The sequence below is a fragment of the Sander vitreus genome, chromosome 3 (assembly GCF_031162955.1).
Source record: "Sander vitreus isolate 19-12246 chromosome 3, sanVit1, whole genome shotgun sequence".
Lineage (NCBI taxonomy): Eukaryota > Metazoa > Chordata > Actinopteri > Perciformes > Percidae > Sander > Sander vitreus.
The window spans coordinates 28,951,734-28,968,634 of NC_135857.1; the positions used below are offsets into that span (position 1 = coordinate 28,951,734).

A 16,901-nucleotide genomic window follows, 5' to 3' on the forward strand; every position below is an offset into this window, starting at 1 on the left:
TTTCCAAAAAGCGAGCGTGCACACCAACAGTGTTAAAAACCAACGATTTATAACACTGATATTCATGCTGTTTTGGCCATAATAACTAGTTCAGGTATAATACTGTTATGAAACACTGTGTTGACCCTATATGAACTCTGTAAACACAGAGCTTAAAAATGTTACTTACTTTCTGCACAGGGCGAGTTGTAGTCAGTGACTGCCTCATCACCTGGAAATATCAGCAAAAACACATCAGATATACAGCAGTGTCACAGAGAGGAAAGTAAAGTGAGTAAAGATAAGTTAGCATCACATATATTTGGACAAAATAACAACAAAAAAAGTGCATTTCCTGCAGAAAATGCTTGTGAATGCTAAAAAACTAAATTGCTAAAGCTAAACTGGATTGCTGGCATAATTGCGTAAGAAGGTGAAGTAGTGAGAATAGTACAAATTTCATTGAAATGTTGAATAATACCAATAATGTATTAAACAAAAGTAGAATATTTTAAGTTTTCTTTTAAAGAAAGGTCATAGTATAGCGTGACAAATGTCATAGTATAATATGTCAAACAAGTGATAAAAAGTCATAGTGTAGTATGTCAAAAAAAGTCATAGTATAGTATGTCGAAAAAAGTGAAAAAAAGTCATAGTATAGTATATCAAAAACATTATAGTATAGTATGTCGAAAAAAATTATGAAAAATGCATAGTATGTCCAAAAGTCACAAAAAGTCATAGTATAGTATGTCGAAAGAAGTCATAAAAAAGTCATAGTATAGTATGTCGAAAAAAGTGAAAAAAAGTCATAGTACAGTATATCAAAAAAACATTATAGTATAGTATGTCGAAAAAAAATTGTGAAAAATGCATAGTATGTCCAAAAGTCATAGTATAGTATGTCGAAAGAAGTCATTAAAAAGTCATAGTATAGTATGTTGAAAAAAAGTGAAAAAAAAGTCATAGTATAGTATATCAAAAACATTATAGTATGTCGAAAAAAATTATGAAAAATGCATAGTATGTCCAAAAGTCACAAAAAGTCATAGTATAGTATGTCGAAAAAAGTGAAAAAAAGTCATAGTATAGTATATCAAAAACATTATAGTATAGTATGTCGAAAAAAATTATGAAAAATGCATAGTATGTCCAAAAGTCACAAAAAGTCATAGTATAGTATGTCGAAAGAAGTCATTAAAAAGTCATAGTATAGTATGTCGAAAAAAGTGAAAAAAAGTCATAGTACAGTATGTCGAAAAAATCGTAAAAAGTCATAAAAAAGTCATAGGATAGTTTGTCGAGATAAGTGATAAAAAGTCATAGTATAGTATATCAAAAACGTTATATTATGTCGAAACAAATGATGAAAAATGCATAGTATAGTATGTCCAAAAGTCACAAAAAGTCATAGTATTGTATGTAGTATAGTATTTCGAAAAAAAGAAAAAAAAACGTCATAAAAAGGGCCAGCCGGGACTGGATTTAAAGATTGCTTCAATGACTTTCAATGTAACAAGAAAAAAACTTTTATTTTAAAAACTGTGGAGAAAAGTTGAATATCAACACAAATGTCCTTAAAGAGCTGAATATTTTGATATTTGAATGGTTTTTGTTGTAGCTGAAAGTATGTTGCTGAATCAGCATTCACACAATGAAGCTCTTACTTGTCTGGTAGTAATCATAGACTTTGACCACAGCTGCTTTCAGGTTCCTTACAGGCACGTCCTCCTCTAGTGTCACACTGTGCATCTTTGTCTCATCCTTCTTCAGCTGCAACCACAAACAATACAGGCCACTAAAGAAGCCATTTACTTACTTAAAACACAGCGCACAGTAAACATTGGCTGTACTGAGGTTTATCAAAATAAAGCATGAATTCATGTGTTTATGTTGCATTTCACCCTCAACAAAAGACACACATTCTATCAGTGCTTCCTACCCCATCTAAGTAGATGTTGATGAATCCTTCCTCCACGTCCACGCGCTTCACTGAGCGGTCGCTCTTCAGCTACCAAAGCACAGAGCGTAGACTGCCATTAGTATACTCCAACATATTAATTATAATGTAGCAATATAATGTAGTATGTATAACATATTAGATGCAGTAGAAAAGTCTGGTAGTATTAGCACAAACGATATGTGTATTAAAGTAGAAAAGTATTTTCCATCATCTGGACTCATGGTTTAACTGTTAAAAGAACTGACCAGCTTCAGGGAGCTCTTATCCAGAATGTACCCAGACAGCAGTTTGATGTTGATGATGACCATGTTTGTTTCCTCTCTCCTGCCCTGGTACCTACACACACCCACACAGTCAAACACCATGTGATAGTGACGCTCACATACTGCTGTGGTTATCAGTTTTTGTCTCTGCAATGTGGCAGAAAGATTTTTTTTTGGCATGATTTCAAGATATTGAATATTTGCCAAACAAATATTGTCTCTTTGTAGCCAGTACAGAATGTTCGGTAACACTTTACTTGAAGGTATCTACATAAGAGTGACATGACACGGTCATAAACACATGACACAGTCATGACACATGAACCCTAACTCTAACCCTAACCATGACTTGTCATGACAAAAACCGAATGATACTTAATAAAAGAAGCGTTATGTCAAAAACATTTATGACTTGTTTATAATGTTTATGACATGTTCATGATAGTGTCATGTCACTCTTATGTAGATACCTTCAAGTAAAGTGTAACCCAATGTTCTAATGCTGTTTAACATGTCTGAATAAGCGTCGTAATTAACCCAAGTTAAAGTCATCATTTTAAGTTTATAAATTCAAAAAGAAAAAAAGTAACCACAATAATTAATTTCTAAAACAAAAAACTTTGTAATAATGAGTTGCAGGTGGTGCAATTATAACACTAACAAAGGCCTGCATGCTGGCTTGTTTATGTAAAGGTAGGTCAAAGCCATTATTTAAGTTCTTCTCTGCAGGTTTGATGCAGCTATTTTCTGTTCTGTGTTATGTTATGTCATGGCATAGTTTGCGGATGCAATCAGTTTCCTTAGTAAAATTATCCAATGAAGTCCAAAATATTAACAGGAAATAGTATCAACAATACTATACTACTATATATATATATATATATATATATATATAAAATAATAACTAAACTTATTTATAATAAGTATATAATAACTAGTTAATAACTAAACTTCTTCATACAATTACAAGTCAACAATGATCTAATGGCATGATCAGTTGTACAAAAACATGTAGACACACACAGACACACAGTACCTGACTGTCACAAAGAGGATGAGCTGGGGCTTGCTGATGTTGCATTTGGCCATGGTGTCAGCAGAGATGTTGAAGGCAGAGAAGTCGGGTGGAGGGGGGATGTTGTAATGCATGGAGATCTGTGGATGGACAGATCATCACAAACATCACTTTACAATGGAACAATAAGCTTTCATCAAAAATATAAGTTACAATTACCTTGAAATAACCGTAGATAGAATTAATATCATTTACATTTGTATTATTTTTAACAAAAGCTATCAGTGAAAAATGTTTTGAAAGAAGAGAGCGATCACTCTCCCTTTCCCCCTTTTTTTTTTATTCATTTAATTTTATTCATTTTGTTTATTTATTTTTTATTTTTTGGTCCGGTCAGATACTTCATTATCTTACCATGTATATCTGTGCTGACTGTCTATGATAAATAAAAAAAGCTATCAATGAAAACTATGTTTAAATCTCAAATAAATAAGTAAGTTAAATATATAAAAAATACTGGAAGAAATCTTTGTCAAAATACGACGACATATCCCCTGCATCCCCCCCAAAATCTCCGCCTATGCCTCCAAGTGCTGCTCCTATTCTCTTTTACCACTAACTTGGCCCTATTGTTTCCTGCTTCACGTGTTCTGGTGATGGCTTTGTCTTTGGCTCATCCTGTGGTTGATCGTACCTGTGCCAGCACACAGCTCTGCCCCTCAGCTCGGACCGTGTACTCTCCAGGGACCTCGCTTAGCTTCTCCTCCTGGTACAGCAGCCTGTTGCTCTGATCCACCGTGAACTCTTTGTCCAGGCCTCCTAACGACGTCACTGTCACTGTAGTGCTGCCCTCCGCGCTATAGGTGGCAGCGCCGTACTTAGCCAAAGCCTGGAGGGCCACCACAGTGTCCTGAGAAGCAGAGAGGTTAAACATGTCATTAAAAACTGTTAGGGGGTTAAGGGTGACCCATAAACCACCTGTCCTACCTGTGTGGAAGAGAAGCCCCCGTACGGGTTCTGCTGCTGGGCGAGCCAGCGGACAATGCTGGAGGAGTAATCCAAACCAAAGTCCGGCATGGCCGGACCGGAAAGCAGAGCCAGCAGCACGTAGGAGGTCATCTCCACCTCCAGAGAGTCCAGGCCTTTCCTGGAAGCCCCTTCTCTGTCCCAGTGACGAGTGCCACCTGTGGTGTCATTCATTAGAAGATTAACAATGATTAACTTTGTACACTTGAGTTAAATCAGGACATGGTCAAACCCTATACCCCAACCTGCCAACTCCGCTCTGCATCAGCCAACCTGCCTGCTGCCCCCTCACAGCGAGGGAGAACTAATCACTCAACGAAATCCCGACTGTTTGCTGTCCTGGCTCCTAAATGGTGGAATAAGCTCCCTATTGACATCAGGACGGCCGAAAGCCTACACATGTTCCAACGAAGACTAAAAACACATCTCTTCCGATTGTACCTTGAATAAAAAAAATTTTTTTTCTTTACTTTACTTTACTTTTATTACTTATTTAAAAGCTAATGTACTTGCACTTACTACTTGTTGTCTGGAGTTTGCACCTTCAAGGTTGAAAGCACTTAATTGGAAGTTGCTTTGGATAAAAGCGTCAGCTAAATGACATGTAATGTAATGTAATGTAAAAATCAATGAGTAGATGATTGAGATGAAATGAGATCTACAGTCTATAGATTTTAATGTTTAGATAGGAAATTCATTATGGAAATTACCATCTCCTCTGTGTTGTTTAACCTCGAGCTAATACCAACAGCCAAGCTACAGCGGTTACAAAACGTTCTTTTAAGACAACCTTTTATTGTCATTTTGAAAAATATATATACATTTGGGACACTATATGGAAGGATAACATGTAATAAAAACAGAAATGCTACAAGGGCAGGCCAGACCACAACATTGGATGACAAAGCACTTGTTCAGCTTTCAGCAGGAGAGCCTTTCTGCAGTCTAATTCATTTAACCTTTTAATGACATATCAACTGATTACACTCTCTACATGTCGACTGACACTTGAACACACCTTTTAACAGTTCAACTACTTTTTTAGCAAATATAGCAACATGACATTTTCACACACACATTTTCTTCAGACAGTTGAGCCTTCTCTGTCTTTCTAGGTTTAGGTTGATGCTGCTAAATGGCATGAACTGCTGAAAAGTCAGACGTGCAGATGTTGCTGATGGTTTCACTGTCTTACCCTGTGTGTTGGACTTCTGGTGCAGGTAAGTGATGAGTTTGCTCCTCATCTCCTGGTCCCCAGCCAGAGTGAAGGTGTAGGACAGCAGGGCGGTGGTGTACAGGTTGTCCAGCTGACCAGCAACTGCCTCTTTTAGACAGTTCAGGCAGTTCTGTACCATGGGGTCCTGTCACACCACAGGCAAACACAAAGATGAGACAATGCGCTTTAAATAAGCCTAACAACCAGGTATTTCAATTAACACCCGCCAACCGGCCAAATGTCAGTAAAAATTTACTTTGGCGGGTAACATTTTAAAGTTACTAGCCAATTTGGCTGGTGATGAATGAAGCAAAAAAACACTGCGTCTGTTTGAATCGGCAGGCTGCAGAAACGATGCGACAAGTCAGTGTTGCCGATTGGTCTGTATTCTACCGAGAACTGTGGGCAGTTTTGTGTGTGTGTTTGGCTTGGAAAATGTAATCTTTATCTGGCAACACTGCTTTAGTACTAATCCTACATTTCCCATGAACACTACGTCGTGACATGTCATACAACCGCTGGCTACGTGCCCAGTGTTTGTGGTATCAGTTACGAGCCGGAAAAGACCAACGGAACGACGAGAAACAAACGGCAGGAGCTGAAATCAAGTATTAAAGTTAGTTAGGAAAAACAAACAAAAAACGTGGAAATACTTTTCCGTGGAGTTTAGAAAACAGAAGAGCATACGAGGAGGGCTGCAGACACAGTGGACAATGAAGATGAAAGAGGAGGGGGAAAAGAAGAAAATTAGGAAAATTTGGCTAGTGGTAACTTTAAAAATGTACTAGCCATGTTGGCTGGTGATAAAAAAAATAAATAAAAACATTCACTTAAAAGCCCTGCTAAAAAGTGGAACAATTAATGAACTGATTTCGCTGCAGGCTTTTAAAAATGAGAGTTGCTTTAATGTTGTTTGTAAGGGAACTTTTTTAGTAATTGCTACAGACAAATGTAGCCCCCAAGACAGACTATTAAAAGCTGAAGAGACAACAAAGGAACACAGGCCGACATCTCTGAAAGGCAGTAGTGAGACAAGCGATTACCTCCGCTCAATATTTATCAGGGTGCTTAGTCTTAATTCTCTCTAACAGCTCTCACAGGTGACTGTGGTTCCTTTCTTTCTACAATCTTTGGATGGCCAAGTTCATTTGTAGGCCATGCTCGGACCTCCTGTCTAACAATAAGAATTTCTATTAAATGACGCAATCTGAAAATGTTTCATTTATGTAACATAAATAAAGTATCCTCGTTGCAGAAAATTTAAAGCAACAAACACGACAGGAAATCTACCAGTGTTAGTTTCCGAGGATATAAAAAGTTAACCTTGATAAACATTTAAAATGAGGGCAGACCCAATGAGTTCAACAGGTGAACATATCCGAGCTGCAGCAAAGCGAGGCGTTCACTTCACACGTTGAGACGGAGGAGAGCTCCGTCAGACTCACCGTGGTGTTGGTGTCCAGCTCCAGCAGGGCAGCGGTGATGTAGGCCGTCAGGGACACGTCGTCACTCACTCCTCCCTGTTGAAAACAGGCGCAGAGCGGAAACAATCTCTGTCACACATATAGCTTTACTTCATGTCAGCGCCACTAGACTCGTTTCAGTTTAGTTTTTCTTAAAAGGATATCATTTTTTATTTAGTTTCAATTTGCAATAATATTTTTTATTGCATATTTTCGTTGTAGTTTTAGTTTATGATGTACTAAATGTGAATGTTTTTTTACCACTTTGTGGCAAAATTGATTCAGTTACTGCTGATTGAAAGCATTGCTGCTTTATTACACCAGCACAGCAATTGGCCATTAAGCTCTTGATTAAATTTAAAACTGTGCACACTTCAGTTTGTCTCTTTCCTTGTCTAAGAAAATAAGCACCATGATGAAACACACCTATCGACTCTCTACTTACTGTAGACAAACTAAGCCTGAGCTAAGCACATACAAGTCATATATGTAGCCTTATCTGGCAGCCATACCCCAGTATGTGAGATTGCCACTTTATAAAACAAAAAGGAGAAGTTGTCTGAAACTATAATTTTACATAAAAGGAATTGCTTTAGACTGCCCTTGGCTTCTTGCTTATCACACAGTGTTTTACGGATTATAAATATTAGTCCACAGTACTTACTTTTATCTATAACAACTACGCGTACCTGCCTCAGACACACAGGTGTCATGGCTTTTTGCTGTTAGTCGGCTTGTACTGTACTTTAATGGGGACTGGCTCACAATAATTTGTTAGGGATATTTTCTCTGCTGTGTGTGCACGTGTGTGTGTGTGTGTGTGTGTGTGTGTGTGTGTGTGTGTGTGCTGCTTGCCTGCAGGCCCGGGGCCATCGCCGCTGTCTGCACACACTCACAGCACTATGCAAATTGCTCCTCACATTGAGCTAATTCTGTGGTTTTGTCTTATAGGAAAATACTAAACGACCAAAAACAGATGATGTGAAACGTCTAAAACGTTCAAACTGACGTCATCACCTTCATGCCATTGTGGAAGAGTTTCCCCACAGATCTGATGCAACCGTCAGTCTGCTGGTTTCTGGACAGCCACATCCTGGCATTTTTAATGTGCTTGTCATGCACAAAGATGTATGGTCTCGCTCCGCCAAAGGACTTCATCACAAAAGCGGTCAGCCTGGAAGTTCAAATACAGAAAATGCACACAAGGTTTTTTTGTTTTTTTTTCAGAAAACATGTGCCTGTGTTGGTAACCCCAAAATGAACCCAGCTTCAGGACAATTACATAACAGCCTCCTGTCTCACACTAACACAGAGCGCTGGGCCAGAGCTGCATCCACAACTAAACAATAATCTGAGCCGAAGAGCCTCACAGAATAAAGACAGCTGGAGCTGACAGAGGCAGCAAAGTTAAACACACACATTTCATATATTTGGATCATACCTCAGATGCAATGCTTCTAAAGGAAGCCAGTTATAGACATTTTACATTATACTACACATATTGCATTGCACTATAATCAGTATGTACAGCATGGGTAAACACTGCTTGACTCTTTACAGTATTTATACTTTAAGGTGCACAAAAATAAGCATTCATTCATTTTGGCCACTTGGGGGCAGCAGAAAAAGCTGTAAACACAACATTGACATATTACCCTATAGAGTTCAACGTGTTAAGCAAACAATTATTCATTTACACACCCAGCAGACAAAGAGCTACTGTAGCAATCATCTTGTGTCGTGTTTTGCCACCACGTAAATTAAGTTCAAAATACACTGTCACATTACACATAGCCCTTTAAGCCATTCTTCATATAAAACATTGATTAGTGTGGCTTTTAATAAATAAATCTATATATTTTCTCACACTTTAGTGAGTCCTTGTTCGAGAGTCCTGGGATTTTGGACTAATCCAATCTCCTGTTGGAATTATAATGTAATTCAACACTTGAGAGCCCTAGTTTCTCCTAACCACAAACACACACCCACACACACACTCACCAACTGCCAAACTGCCCAGCACCCTTTCAAACAGCAAAGGGTTTGTTAAATCCCCCGAGGCACTGTAATTTAAGCCCATTAAATGCAAATATTAATATTTTCTGGCAGGGTCCCCATAAAGTAAATTATTAGGATGCTTGCTGGTGCCAAAAACTAGAAAGGACACACTGTGTGTGTGTGTGTGTGTGTGTGTGTGTGTGTGTGTGTGTGTGTGTGTGTGTGTGTGTGTATACCTCCCACTTTGTCTGCATGTCTTTCATCAAATGAAGTGTGAGATTTGAGCTGAAATATTCACAGCTTAAACAGCAAAGCTCAAGATAAATGTTTTAAAGTGTTCTATAACCACTGATGCAACTGCAATATATAATGAGTTATAGAAATGAACATATTCTATTATTCAGATTATTATTGGTACTTCTGTTTTCTAAAACACACACCATCAAGTTTCAGTGACAGGTGTGAAAGTAAAGTGAACAGACAATGGGTGGGATTTCTGGTTCCTCCTCAGTTTACAGAATATTTATACATCTCATTTTTAGTATTTGGGCTTTTTATGAAACTAAAATGCATTATTTATAATTCCATATGTGAAATATAATAGAATAATTATTATTTTTTTTAAATAACACTCATAAATAATTCATATAAAAATGCCTCTTCTAATTTAAAAAAACGGGTGTTAATGTATAAAATGTGCATCATCATTACTAAAAAATTACAATATGGCTCAAATTATGTTTCTTATTTTTGCTAAAAAGTTTCTTTTGTTTATTTGTGACCAGTTTCCATATGCATGTTCATAGAAAATGTCATGGCTATTACACAACATCATTATCTGTATCCTAAGCAGCATCTGCTAGTTAAGTTACTGACCAGGTGTTTCCAGACTCATCACTCTTCCCAAAAGCACTGTAGGAGCCGTCATCATGCTTGTACGTAAGCTCCCTCTGATATCCTACAACACACACAGATACACACACATGAACAAAACCATCAAATTTACAAAAAAAGCCCCTTGACAGAATGACAGACAGACAGTCAGTGCTGGTGAGGGCCTGTTGTTTCACAAATGCCAGTGAGTGATGATACAATCCCGGAAGGCTGTTTAAATAATAGATCCAAAAGACTGAAGATTTACCAGATGTCAGAACCATGCACGGCAACTTATAATACTATGAGGCAAGATTTTACAACTTTGGAAAGTTATCACTGCGACCCTCATCTAGGTGATTGTGAGATAAACTCTAAAAAAAATGGCATTTTTCATTTTACATAGTGATCTACCAAGAATGTGCTATTCCATGTAGGGCTGGGCCATATGGCCAAAATATTCTCTCCCAATATAGGTCATTTCATATCTTGAAAACGATATATATCACAATATCAGGTAATTCAATAAATAGTCTAAAAGAAATAACTACATGATAAAGCATACATTTGTATTCTCCTGTGTGAATTAAATACTTAGAAATATATAGCAAAATAAATACGAAAGAGACATTTTGACATTGTTTTGACGATCTATATCGTCATATCGCCCAGCCCTAATAGCATGTATTTGATTGGCCAATGCAACGCCTTGAGCCATGAACACAGCCAGCCTCCTCATTTATTTGAAGGGGACATTTATTATTTCTTTAACCCTCAACTGGTTTAGGCCAGACTAATGACAACAGATACAGAGGCATTATTTCCTATAGGGGACAACTGAAAAACATTTTGGGAACTGATGAAGGGTATATGCAGACTGGAATAATCGCCCAGTGTCTGTCAAGAGAGTAAGCATTCTCACAGCTCCATCTTTGAACATTTCTTTTCCACATTCACGGTGCCATCACAGATGGTACAGAACAATTTACCGCTCTCCAGGAATCGCGTTGCCTTGTCCTGAATATCCTTGGTCAGCTGCGCCGTGCTATTCAGGTAGTTGAGTATGAAGATGTTTGGCGCAAACAGCACCATGTTCTGTTCCCCGCAGCCGTACGGCATGGCCAGGAGCTTGTCCAGGTTCTTCATGGCCCGGCCCATCAGGTCACCTGCAGAAGCAACAGGAGGAAGATAAGGCAGACTCCAAAATTATACACCCCGACAACTTTTTATTCTTAGCAGGTTGGAATGTTAACATACAGTAGATACTGTAGTGTTAGCTGGCCCGTCACATGCAAATGATGAGTCTTGACAGCTGGACTAAAGAAATGACTGAGAAATAGTGTCACCAACCCAGTACAGAGACAGAGGCCCTGGCCGATCCAGCCACAAACATCTCGGGCATCAGAAGGGAGATTTTCTTCTCCACAGGCCTCTCTGACAACACAAAGAACAGAAAAAACAACACATAAATGATACACAAAGGAGAGAGCTTAAAAGGAACAATTTCACATTTTGGGATATGCGCTTATTTACTTTCTTCTTACTTTCTCTCGAGTTAGGTAAGAAGATACCTCTCTCATGTACGATAATATGAAACTTACTTATTGCTGGTTAGCCTAGCATATAACCCCCTATAAAACCACAGGTTGTCATTTTTTCACTTTGGTTTTTTTGTTTACTTAAAACACTCAATAATAAGTGAGCTTCAGGAGGACACAACCGGGCTAGCTGTTCCCCTCGGTTTCAGGTCTGCTGGCTTTGTTATGTGCGTCAGTGTTGTGTGATTTCATTTGAACACTAACGTTGCAATGAGTCAGTGTATACCAAATTCCATCCGTTCCATTTCATACATTTCTGTACAGTACTCATCTCCAATCTGACAAACACAAATGCTTCTGAACAATTAGTAAACGGCCAGTTACAATCAATCACCCTCACACTGAACTGAGAACTTCAACCTCTGACCCTGAAACAGGGATCCATGACAGATTGACGGATTTAGTTCTGAATGAGAGGATCAAGACGACTGTTAACCCTAAGGCTTCCAGATAACAGATGCTGATAGACGGGTCGTTTGTGAGCGTTTACCTGCAGGACAGAGGAGAGCGTTATGACTGACCATCTGTGGTGTTCCTTCAGCCTTGTGGAGAGAGACAAAGACAATGATATTGATTACATCAACAGGCAACGTAACAAGTATTGTGTGTGTATCTAAAGTCTGATATAGCCCATTCCTCGTTGCAATAGAGCTCCACTGTTTGAACCATTGTCTCAACTATTTGAAATATCAAGGAACCACACTGTTGCACTGGGTGTTCATTTAAAACCATGGATACCATTTTATTTTAAATCAATCTTACATACACCGTCCCCATGCCCCAAATGCTCATTAGAACACCAAATCTAAATTAATAGTCCCCAACAAATGCACTATATCATCCTGTCTTGAGTAACGTAAAATCGACAGTGTTTTTTTTTAAAAGAAGTGTCGTACGTTCCACTTTTGTCAGTATGTGGTCACTTTTTCCTCCGATATAGAATGGTTTCATTTTTATTTATTTTTTACTATAACTCGACTTTTAGCAGAACATAAAGACTGCAGAAAACTAGAATAAAATAACAGGAGATACACCATTTCATTCACCATGAGGGTGTTGACTGTATTTTAGAGGTTACTTTCATAGAAAAAACAAGTATATATGTCTTTATTAGTACTCAAACTGAGGCGTTCTGCTGTTTTGTGTTGTGTTTGACAGTCACTGACCTCCACCAGCAGGGTGCGGACCACTGTGTCGATTCGGCCCATGTCGGGGACGGTGGCCACCTCGTTGCCACACAGAATGTCAGTCTTCAGGGCCTCTGCGCTGACCTTCAGATTCACCTGACCTGCGTGCACACACATACACCCGTCTTATTTCGAAAGCATAGCTGTATTGATTAGCGCTCCCTGTCACACTGTCACATTTTGTGTACGCAGGCAAAACAGCTTCCCGTCTCCTCCAACTCATTATCCTCCCTGTTCCTCCATCTCTCCCATCTATGTTTTCCTTCCTCCCCCTGTTTCCTATCTTATTCGCCCTCATTAATCCCCATTTGTTGCCTTATTATGGCGCTCTATCTCACACCCCCTCCCTTCTTTTCTCCACAGCCCACAAGCTTTCACACAGAGGACAAGTACAGATCACCCCTCGAGGGAGAGGTTTCTGAGTGTTTCGTCAGTGATACTACCTGACTTGTTAGTACAAGTGATTGTCAGCATTCCTCTAAGGGGGAATTAGAGGAGCGCAACTTGACATTCATCAGAGCCTCGTCTCCATCCCTGCTGATGGAGGCTGATAGAATTCCTCTGCTTTCAGGCCAGGCAGCAGTACAACAACAGCCCTCTGTCTTTGCTTCCAGCAGTGCAGACGCAACACCTGTCAGGGCCCTTAGTACAGATTAATTAGCTTGTTCTGTCTCCCCTTTGTCACTAAAAGTGTACGTTTGGTGAAGATTGCACTATATTGGTAGCAACCGGTCACTTGGAACTATTTTTTGTCATAATGACGAGGCAGGGAGAGCAGAGCTGGGACGGGTTGACACTTTTTGAGATGGTATTCAATCAATTTTGGAATGACACGGATACATATTTTTGCATTGAAAATAAAGTGATATTTTGAACGAAGATTAACATCAAAATCAGACCCTGTTAGTGCCCGGTTGAAGAGCCTCTAAAAGTGCATTGAGACTAACACATTAGGATCATACCAGTGTTTTAGACTACTTAACATTATTAGTTCACAGACACCATAGTGTCTTAGATCTGTGAATGCATGTTTGTGTACATATTCACAAATGTATATGCATAGCTTTCAGGCAGCCACTTCTTTCCATTCAATTCTATATAGTATGAAAATCAATCCAGCACAGTGACTATGTCTGCTTTATTTGTTGTCAAAGTTAGGTCATTAGCTCCAGTATGAATGATCACATTAAAATATAGAGAAACCTTAAGGATGTCTTGAAAACATATTTTCTTAATCAGAGTAATGGGGTCCTACATTTTTTGTGTGCAAAATACCAAACTTTGCTTAATTCACATGAGAGATTTCTGTATGCATTTTCTTTCCTGTGGTTTTCTCACTGGATTGAAGTGGGCGGAGCTGACTTGGACAAAGGTGATGCACAGGATTTAGTAAATGAAATAACGTTAAATTCACAATAAATAATAAATAAGGAGTTTTTTTTTTTACTTTGAGTGTTGCTCATTTAGTCATACATATTTAATGTTGCAAAGAAATACTTATAATTTGAAACCAAGTTTTCATGTCAGCCATCTATTAGTCATACCTAATGCAGTTGGAGTTACAATCCATGAGAAGGTCCTGCTCTCCTCTCCGCACAGACACACACTGTACTGGCAGCCATCACAGTTTCTGAAGGTGTACTGGTCTGAATCAGCCAGTGCAATATTTACCTGCAGACAAACACTCAGTTTCAGGAATAAAAATATATTAAAAAACATACAAGACATACTTATGCAAAGAGATACAAGTTAAATTGTAACTTCATCAGTGTTTCTAATTGTCGTACCCACAGACTACATCATCATACTTGTAAGTATACACATCTGTAAGATTTAAATATTTACCATAATACACTTGGAGAGATAGTTGAAGACAGTGGCTTTGAGAGTAAACACCTCCCCTCGGATGACAGAGTAGGGCAAGGTGAGACTAACAAAGAACGGCTGGAAGGCAGTCAGACCAGTGTTGGGCGACACGCCGAAGCCCACAGGGGAAACACAGAAAGCTCCGGCTGCCCACTTAGTGATGGTGTCAGGGACTGTCTTCTCCACATTCACTGACCCACTGTCTCTATACAAACATATGAGCAACAGTCAAATGAAAAAGTGGAGTTGCCCTGAAAGATTTACGAGTCAAAACAGGAATATGCTCAGCAAACTTCATGACAATCTGCATTAGTACATAATGAGATAAACTGTGTGTTTGACTTTACATCCTCTGGGGAGTGGAGTGCTTATTATATTTCAAAACTGTCTTCGGTGTTGGAAATAAACTTTGTTGCTGCACCCAAAGAGTCTACAGCCACGCGAGCTCTGTGAAGTGCATAGAGGTAAATGCTAACATCCGCATGCTAACATGCTCACAATGTCAACGCTAACTTGCTAATGTTAAGCAGGTATACAGTAGCATTTACCATGGTCGCAATCATAGTTTAACATATTAGCATGCTGAGATATTCAGTCAAAAGCACAAATGTTAACCTCAATTCTGGCGTTAAAAGGAAAAGTCAGAATATCACCAAAGTCATTAGGATGCTTTGTCTGGGAACCATGAATTTCTGTACAAACCTAACATTTGCTAATTAGCCATACAATCAAAGTACACCTGAGGTTGATGGAAATGTAGTTTTGCAGGTATTCAGTCATAAACTAAAAAGTGTACAAAATGCACACGTCTGAAAATAAGAACAATTTACAATGTTTTGATCCTTTTCATATGATATATGATTATTACCCCACAGGAACTAGGTCCCAGATCCAGGTTTCAGGAAAGAATGTCCTGACGGTCTCCTTCTTCTCCTCCTCTTTACCGCCCAGCACACCACCTAAACTCGGCATCATGTTGAAAGCCATAGGAACCGGAGAGTCTACGACGTCTAGGAACACAGCATATAAAAAAAAATAAAAAAAAGATTACACAACTAAAACTTACCCAATGGAAACCTGCTCCCAGATCCAGGTCTCAGGGAAGTATGTTCTAATGGTCTCTTTGGTCATTCCAGCCTCTGGAGAATGTCCAACCGATCCTTTTTCTCCCCTTATTGCATCGGCCACTTAAAAGTTTACAGTAAATTATATTTCTTGTTATTTGGTAATGGAAAATACCAGTGGAAAACTATAACACATACCATCATAGTAAACTAAGTCATATCTCCTTTCATGGCAGTTATAAGGCTTTTTCACATCAGAGTTGGTCACAATTTTGATTCCTATTTTCTAAAAAAGGGGAGAGAGAGAGAGAGAGAGAGAGAGAGAGAGATAATAAAACAAAATAAGAGATAGTGATTTGGACAAATTAAAGACAATTATATGTTGACCCAGATACACATAGATATAGACAAATAGAGATGTAAATGTATTGTATATAAAAACTGAATAGCTTTTGTACGATCAATGTCAATTTCTCTTGTAGCCTATTCTTTAAAGCCAATGAAAATGACCAATTATCTACTTTAAAGATGCTGTAGACATCACTCTTCTGACTGGGCGGTTCAAAGTAGAATGAGCGCTTGGCTCGACTAGTCGGATCCACATCGTCGACTGCAATCCCTAGTTCTGGTTCAGGCTCTGGTTCAGGCTCTGGTTCAGGCTCTGGTTCAGGCTCTGGTTCAGGCTCTGGTTCAGGCTCTGGCATTGGCACAGGGAAGCAGGGATATGGCTCGAAGTCTTCAACCTCGTAGCTGTATCCTGACAGCTTTTGTAAAGGCAGCTGGCTGTACACCTGCGCAAGAACACACACATGTACATTAGCCTGGGTAAGTCATCAGTATAGGCAGCAGGTACAGGCAAGTCCAAAATAGGGGTCTACATCACGTCTTAATTAAAAATTATATATATATATATATAACATCTTTAAAAGAAAAGTTTAAAAAAAAAACAATTGAAAGACCTGCAGTAACTCAGATTGACTGACAGTTGAGTACTAAATACTGTAATATTTGATTATTATGACTTAAAGTAGTTCAAACGCAGTTTGAGAGGCTTTACTACCAGACCACACTATAATTTGTAGATTTTAGAATTAAATACTACTTTTTCCACTTTTCTCTTCTCTAAAATCAAGGCATGCTGCATGCTTTTAAAATAAAAACACCATGTTTCAAGTGTTGGTAAAGATACAGATGCTAACACAGGTCAAACTAGCGCAGAGGATTGTGCCGTACATAGTCGACAGTGAGTTCCTGCTCTGGCTGCAGCAGGAGGACGCTCTGGTCGATGGCCCTGACGGAGCACATGGAGCCTGGGTGAGCCTGCAGACTGAGCGTGGTCTTCTCCGCTGGAAGCTCCTGGAGAGAGGAGAACTTCAGAGACACCTGCACA

The 16,901-nt window shown here is 38.9% G+C and overlaps 1 protein-coding gene across 3 annotated transcripts in view; it reads right to left on the minus strand.

Annotated features, from left to right (window-relative positions):
* Nucleotides 1-16,901, minus strand: part of LOC144515753 (alpha-2-macroglobulin) — a 31,296-nt gene that overhangs the window by 1,362 nt on the left and 13,033 nt on the right. The window contains exons 15-36 of one of the 3 annotated variants that reach the window (XM_078246854.1): nucleotides 16,745-16,894; nucleotides 16,170-16,302; nucleotides 16,033-16,133; nucleotides 15,710-15,797; nucleotides 15,316-15,457; nucleotides 14,427-14,652; nucleotides 14,126-14,252; nucleotides 12,561-12,682; nucleotides 11,885-11,936; nucleotides 11,147-11,230; nucleotides 10,786-10,962; nucleotides 9,800-9,881; nucleotides 7,943-8,099; nucleotides 6,908-6,982; nucleotides 5,442-5,607; nucleotides 4,208-4,404; nucleotides 3,915-4,130; nucleotides 3,242-3,360; nucleotides 2,188-2,278; nucleotides 1,922-1,990; nucleotides 1,647-1,752; nucleotides 170-211 (exon numbers count right to left, since the gene is read on the minus strand). In XM_078246854.1, coding sequence (XP_078102980.1) covers nucleotides 170-211; nucleotides 1,647-1,752; nucleotides 1,922-1,990; nucleotides 2,188-2,278; nucleotides 3,242-3,360; nucleotides 3,915-4,130; nucleotides 4,208-4,404; nucleotides 5,442-5,607; nucleotides 6,908-6,982; nucleotides 7,943-8,099; nucleotides 9,800-9,881; nucleotides 10,786-10,962; nucleotides 11,147-11,230; nucleotides 11,885-11,936; nucleotides 12,561-12,682; nucleotides 14,126-14,252; nucleotides 14,427-14,652; nucleotides 15,316-15,457; nucleotides 15,710-15,797; nucleotides 16,033-16,133; nucleotides 16,170-16,302; nucleotides 16,745-16,894 — 2,722 coding nt within the window. Of the gene's footprint in view, nucleotides 1-169; nucleotides 212-1,646; nucleotides 1,753-1,921; nucleotides 1,991-2,187; nucleotides 2,279-3,241; nucleotides 3,361-3,914; nucleotides 4,131-4,207; nucleotides 4,405-5,441; nucleotides 5,608-6,907; nucleotides 6,983-7,942; nucleotides 8,100-9,799; nucleotides 9,882-10,785; nucleotides 10,963-11,146; nucleotides 11,231-11,884; nucleotides 11,937-12,560; nucleotides 12,683-14,125; nucleotides 14,253-14,426; nucleotides 14,653-15,315; nucleotides 15,458-15,513; nucleotides 15,635-15,709; nucleotides 15,798-16,032; nucleotides 16,303-16,744; nucleotides 16,895-16,901 lie in introns of all 3 variants that reach the window. The other 2 variants (XM_078246852.1, XM_078246851.1) reach the window with 2 other exon arrangements.